The sequence below is a fragment of the Pseudophryne corroboree genome, chromosome 11, assembly GCF_028390025.1.
Source record: "Pseudophryne corroboree isolate aPseCor3 chromosome 11, aPseCor3.hap2, whole genome shotgun sequence".
In the NCBI taxonomy this organism is placed as follows: Eukaryota; Metazoa; Chordata; class Amphibia; order Anura; family Myobatrachidae; genus Pseudophryne; species Pseudophryne corroboree.
In genome coordinates this window covers 117,742,522-117,749,277 of record NC_086454.1, presented here as the reverse complement: position 1 = coordinate 117,749,277, position 6,756 = coordinate 117,742,522, and the positions used below count along the sequence as shown (strand labels likewise).

The window sequence follows — 6,756 nt, the reverse complement described above, 5'->3', positions numbered from 1 at the left end:
TATGTTTTTGCGCCTAATTTATGTGCTCCCCCTCTCTTTTTACCCTCTTCTACCGTGAATCTGCAGGGTAGAGCCCGGGGAGCTTCCTCTCAGCGGAGCTGTGGAGAAAAAATGGCGCTGGTGAGTGCTGAGGAAGAAGCCCCGCCCCCTCAGCGGCGGGCTTCTGTCCCGCGTTTATGTACTAAATTATGGCGGGGGCTCATACACATATACAGTGCCCAACTGTATATGTGGCCAACTTTTGCCAAGAGGTCCTAATTGCTGCCCAGGGCGCCCCCCCCTGCGCCCTGCACCCTACAGTGACCGGAGTATGTGGGTGTAGTGTGGGAGCAATGGCGCACAGCTGCAGTGCTGTGCGCTACCTCAATGAAGACTGGAGTCTTCTGCCGCCGATTTCGAAGTCTTCTTGCTTCTTTCACCCGGCTTCTGTCTTCCGGCTCTGCGAGGGGGATGGCGGCGCGGCTCCGGGATCGGACGACAAAGGGTGAGATCCTGTGTACGATCCCTCTGGAGCTAATGGTGTCCAGTAGCCTAAGAAGCAGGACCTATCTGCAGAGAGTAGGGCTGCTTCTCTCCCCTCAGTCCCACGATGCAGGGAGTCTGTTGCCAGCAGATCTCCCTGAAAATAAAAAATCTAACAAAATACTTTCTTATAGCAAGCTCAGGAGAGCTCACTAAACAGCACCCAGGTTGTCCGGGCACAGATTCAAACTGAGGTCTGGAGGAGGGACATAGAGGGAGGAGCCAGAGCACACCAGAATCTAAATTCTTTCTTAAAGTGCCCATGTCTCCTGCGGAGCCTGTCTATTCCCCATGGTCCTTACGGAGTCCCCAGCATCCACTAGGACGTTAGAGAAAAAGGATAATAATAATAATACATTTGCGGTGCAGTGAGTATTTAGGAATTATACTTTTAAATATAATCACCTGCATATTGTATTGACAATTTTAATGGTAGCAGCCCCTCTATGTCTTAATCTGGCCCTGAATTTTAGAGTCACAGATGGATGTCTACTACCCCTTTCAGACTGACAAAAATTTCCCGGGTTATTGCACATGAACGCGCATCAACCCCCGAAAATTGCTCAGTGTGAAAGGGTCCTGTAAGAATTTCCTGGGTCTAGACCAGGGTTGAATCCGGGATTGTCCCGGGATGCGGTGCAGTGTGAATGGGTATGCCGGGTCAAGGCGACTCGGTACCCGTTCTCTGCATAGGAGGAGGAGGTGCTTGGAGATGATTATCTCCAAGCACAGCCTCCAGTGACATCACCAACCCGGCAATATGCCGGTTCGGGCCGCAAGTCTGAAGGGGTCTCAAGCCGGTTCGCACCAGTGTACACATTCCTGGGTGCGACCCGGCTATTGTCAGTCTGAAAGGGGTATAAGTACTACTTATACCCCTTTCAGACTGACAATAGCCGGGTCCGAGCGCCCCTGGCAAAGTGGCTGCCCCTCCCCCCCACACATATATTTGAAATAAGGGAGGCGTGTCAAAAAGGAACGTGGCCTTGTGGGGAAGGGGCATGGCCACACAATAGTACTTCCAATTCAAATTATGCCACACAGTATCACATTACACCGCACAGTAGGGTCCATTACTCACATTACAACGCACAGTAGTGTCTCTTATGCACGTTACACCACACAGTCGTACCTCTATAGGAAACAGTCTATAAAAGGCATATGGGGAATGCAAATAGAAAATGGAAATGTGACCCGTGCTAATAAATATATTCCTTATTTTATTTGGGGAATGCGGTCAAACCACATTTGCCATTAGTATATCTGATCCTGCCCATAGGCACACACATACAGTATACACTTACATACATAGTCACACACAAAACACATACATATGATACAGTACAGTCACACATGCAGTATATACAAATACATACTGTACATAGTTACACACTAATTCACATACATAGTCACACACTAAAACACACATAAATACAGTAGATATACTGTATACACACACAAACATACATACATAGTCACACACATACATAAATTCAGTCACAGACACACATACAGACAGACTATATAGTATCCCCCCCACCCCCCACATTACAGACAGGGTACGCTGACTGCATGTACTTTAGTAGCACACTGTCCTCTCTCCCTCTCCTCCATGCTGCTGCGCTGCCTGGAAGTGAGTGCCATGCTTCCACTCCGTCCACTGCCCTAGCCCAATACAGGGCACTGCAGTCCTGTGCCTTGCCCCCCCCAATATTCTGGCTCTGACTGTACCTGGTGATGTCTGTCACTGCCAGCGCCAGTGTCCAGCGGCACAGCTCAGCACAAGTGATCAATCAGACTCAAAGTAAACTACAGCTCCTAGCAGCCCTTGGTGCCAGGAGCTCCCAGCAACAAGGGCTTCTGGGAGCTGTAGTTTATGTTGAGTCTGATTACAAGCGAGGTGCAGTGCGCTGCTGCCGGACACTGGCGCCGGCACTAACAGACAGTCACCAAGTCTAACAGTACCACTTGGTTTTACCCCCTGGCCATGGATGGCACAGCCGGATGGCGCCCCCTCCTTGCCTGGTGCCCCTGGCGAGTGCCATCCTGGCCAATAGGTAGATACACCCCTGATAAGTAGGACCATTATTCTCAGACAAGGAATGAGGACAGAGAAATTAAAAAGGACACAGCTCAAGGTTGCGAACCATTTGAGGGCAGTGAAAACTTTCTGCTGTCCTAGTAAGTCAGTCAGTGATGATAATGACCATTATGCTGCTGTCATCATAAGCACATCACTCAGTAATGGGAATACTGTGCAGGAAATCCTCAACAGAGAATAATATAGCTGCATAGGCTGAAAGCAATATGTGCCTCTCCCTCTGTTGTGGAACTATAAACACCAGCAATCCCAGGGAGTGACAGACCCTGTTAGCCACTGAGGTAATGGTAATGGTGGAACATGTGCTGATGATGAAGAACCGCTATTCACTGCGTGACGTCACCAAGCCAGATCAGTGACGGACGCCACGCCCCTGTAATGGTCGAGAAGGCGGTACCCTTGTTCTGCATTTGCATTTCCCGGGCCCGCGCTTCCTGTCCTCTTATCTCTCTGAGCTTACAGCTGCGCGCTCACGCTCACCCCGGCTCAGCGCGCGTTCCCGCATCCCGCTGCTGTTCAGGGTACGAGGTGTGGACGGGAGCGCGCCGGGCCGGAGGAGGCGCGCTGTGATAGTAACCCGGCGGGTCACGTTACAGTCCGGGACGCCGGCTGCCCGGGTCTCCTCTGCCAGTAGCTGTCCCCGGGCGTTGCCCCCTGCTACGTAGGGAAGATGCCCGCCGTGTCTAAGGGAGATGGGATGCGGGGCCTGGCCGTGTTCATCTCTGACATCAGGAACTGTGAGTATGCGGGAGAGCTGGGCACAGCCATCACCTGGTGCCCGGGAGCCTGGCGCTTGGACCAATCAAGGGGGGCGTGTGTTGCTGCTGGTTGGCACTGCCTGTCTAGTGCTGGGGGGATTACTATGGGGGGGGGGGGGGGGGGGGCACAGTTACTGGGGGGGTGCAAATAGAATTGCCCTTAGCCAAGGGTGGTGTATGTGTGATGTGCTTATAAGGCCACTCTATGCCCTGTGCATCTGTAGGATGCAGACTGTGGGCGCTCTCTGCTCATCCTGATGATATAGAGAAATAACATGACATATTGTATTATACCATGGTGCCTGCAGGCCGGTGTAGAGTTACTCTGCAAGGTGCAGCTTACCATTGCATGTAATGGAAGCCTACTAATAACAACGCAGTTGCAGGTCTCTGTATTCATACTCCTATATAAATCAGCTTTGGAAAATTCCCAAACAGTGGACAGTTATCAATATTGTATGTTAAAGATCATTTACTGTATTAATACGAATGCTTAGGTGCTTACAAATGTAGTGGTCAGCCATGGCTGGTGACTGTGGTTTTTTTTAATTTTATTTATTTATTATTTGCTTGAAAGTGCTATTCCTCATAAATCTAAAATACATACTGTATGTGGCGTTAGTTTGGCTGATGGCTTATGTTGGGGAATGACATTTGCAAATTTTCATTTAAAAACAATTTGTATGTATGGTGCTACAAAGTATTCTTTCTTGACAACAGTTTTTGTTTAATTTAGTTGTAATATTTTTAATGTAACCAGTATGTATCTGTGATCAACATACCAAGAACTCGATTCTCTTAGCAGAAACGATGCGGGAGTGCGCATATATTTGCCATATATGGTTCATCTGGCATCGTTGCAGAACATGTACCTCTTTGGCAGCAAATTGAAATCCACAGTGTGGAATCGTGCTGAATTCTGATTTATTCATAACTCAATCAACCCCTAAGTATCCTTGGCTTGTTCACGATGTGTATATACTTTATTGAACCATAATGACATATTTCAATTGGGACAGCTCTGCAGGCTGTGTACCAAATGTGTAAAGGGGATCGGTATGGGATCCCGGCAAACGGGATGCCGGCTGTTACTGTACCAACAGCGGCATTCCGTCCGCCAGAATGCCGGCAGTGGTGCAAGCTCATTGTGGCCCCTTGCGGGCTCGCCACGATGCGGGCATGGTGGCTCGCTTCGCTTGGTACAGGGTCTATTCTCCCTCTATGGGTGTCGTGGATACCCACAGAGGGAGAATCGCTTGCCTCGCCAGTATTACGGCGGCGGCATTGAACCTCTGTCGGGATTGGACCAGGGGGATCCTGACGGGTGGTATGTTAAACGCATAGCATGTAAAGATTTGATATAACTTAATTTTTTTTTTTTATAGAGCTTTAAGTAGATTTTCAAATATAAAAACAGTTTCCATTATTCAAAAATGGGAATTGTTTTACAAGCTTGATGAGCAAAGGGAACCGCGTAATGGTATATTTACTAAAGTGCGGGTTTATGGAAGTGGAGATGATGCCCGTGGCAACCAATAGTATTCTAGCTATTAATTTCTGGAAGATGCTGGGTAAATAGAATCTGATTGGTTGGTATGGGCAACATCTCTACATCTATAAACCCACACATTAGTAAATATACCCCCTAAGTTTGGTAATATAAAAGGTACTTGCTTTTTAGTGTATAATTCCAGTTTTTATCAAAAATTCCAATGGACTTGTAGAAATATGTTGCATTCTAAGATCAAGCTCTACAGTCTCTTGAGGGTAAAAACTTTTATCTTAAAGGGGATTTATAAACTTCAAACCAAACATTAACATTGTTGCTGTAACGGCACCATCATTGGTGCATAGAGATTCCTTCTTATAAGTTCCCCCATGTGATAAATGTGTAAAGGAAGGTGTGGAAATATTTCCTAGTCTCTCTAGAAAATTATTTATAGTATATGGTGTAAATCCTCAGGTATCTGTCAATAGAGACAGGGTTGGTTCTATATCGGAGGGGCTGAAGGGACCTTGTGACGTATTGAGGGGAGGAGCTACGTCACCAGCGGGAGGAGCCACGGGCGAACAGGGTACCCGAAAAGTACCCTCGCGGGCTCGCTTCACTCGCCACGCTTCGGGCACGGTGGCTCGCTTCGCTCACCACCTAATTACTAAAGGTAATAGTTGGTGGCGTGGATAATAGAGGAACTATCCCGCTGGCCTAGCTCCTCCCCCTTGCGTCGTAACTCCTCCCCATTACGGAAAAGGTCCCTTAGCCCACTTGATTCTAGCATCTACCATAGAGACAGTGGTGCTCACAAGCCGCACAGCTTCCCTCCTGGAAATTAAGCCAGAATTGTTAATGCAATTTAAATAGTGGTGTTTATGCAGTCATGTGTGTTTTGTTTCACTTGCCAATTAATCTTCAGATTATTTCCAGAATTGTTAGGAATACTATGGGGTTGCCCATATACATGTCAATTGCGGAACCCCCAGTATTGCGGCTAAAGATTTTGTACGCACCTCTGACAAGAAATTAAAATTTGCAATGTAGGTGAGATGTGGAATTGTGCTCCAGAATTCGATTTGTACCTAATTGAATCAACCCCAAAATGTTCAACCACAATAATATTTGAGGCAAACGTTTCAGTTTTCAAACTTATAGGGTGATTCACTCAGCGTTGTGGGAATTTTGGCCCTCATTCCGAGTTGTTCGCTCGGTATTTTTCATCGCATCGCAGTGAAAATCCGCTTAGTACGCATGCGCAATGTTCGCACTGCGACTGCGCCAAGTAACTTTACTATGAAGAAAGTATTTTTACTCACGGCTTTTTCTTCGCTCCGGCGATCGTAATGTGATTGACAGGAAATGGGTGTTACTGGGCGGAAACACGGCGTTTCAGGGGCGTGTGGCTGAAAACGCTACCGTTTCCGGAAAAAACGCAGGAGTGGCCGGAGAAACGGTGGGAGTGCCTGGGCGAACGCTGGGTGTGTTTGTGACGTCAAACAGGAACGACAAGCACTGAAATGATCGCACAGGCAGAGTAAGTCTGGAGCTACTCTGAAACTGCTAAGTAGTTAGTAATCGCAATATTGCGAATACATCGGTCGCAATTTTAAGAAGCTAAGATTCACTCCCAGTAGGCGTAGGCTTAGCGTGTGTAACTCTGCTAAATTCGCCTTGCGACCGATCAACTCGGAATGAGGGCCTTAGTTCCAGAGATAATAAATTGCTCCCACTAGCGGTTTTCTACTTGCCCCCTCTTAATGGTGCGAGCAGAGATACACGTTAACTATTGCCTCTGGACTAGTCATGGTCTTACTGTGTGTGGTAACAGCATTGCACCCAGCACTTAACCTGGGAGATACAGTACAGTTAACTGCAGCTAA

The 6,756-nt window shown here is 47.7% G+C and overlaps 1 protein-coding gene across 3 annotated transcripts in view; it reads left to right on the top strand.

The window, feature by feature from the left end:
• Positions 1-3,067: 3,067 nt before the first annotated feature.
• The window catches only part of AP2A2 (adaptor related protein complex 2 subunit alpha 2), a 186,317-nt gene continuing 182,628 nt past the window's right edge, over positions 3,068-6,756 (top strand). For all 3 annotated transcript variants that reach the window (XM_063944761.1, XM_063944760.1, XM_063944759.1), the window contains exon 1: positions 3,068-3,360. Coding sequence is in view for 2 of the 3 variants with exons in the window: in XM_063944760.1 (XP_063800830.1) it covers positions 3,294-3,360 (67 nt within the window). In the remaining variant the exon portion in view is untranslated. The remainder of the gene's footprint in view (positions 3,361-6,756) is intronic.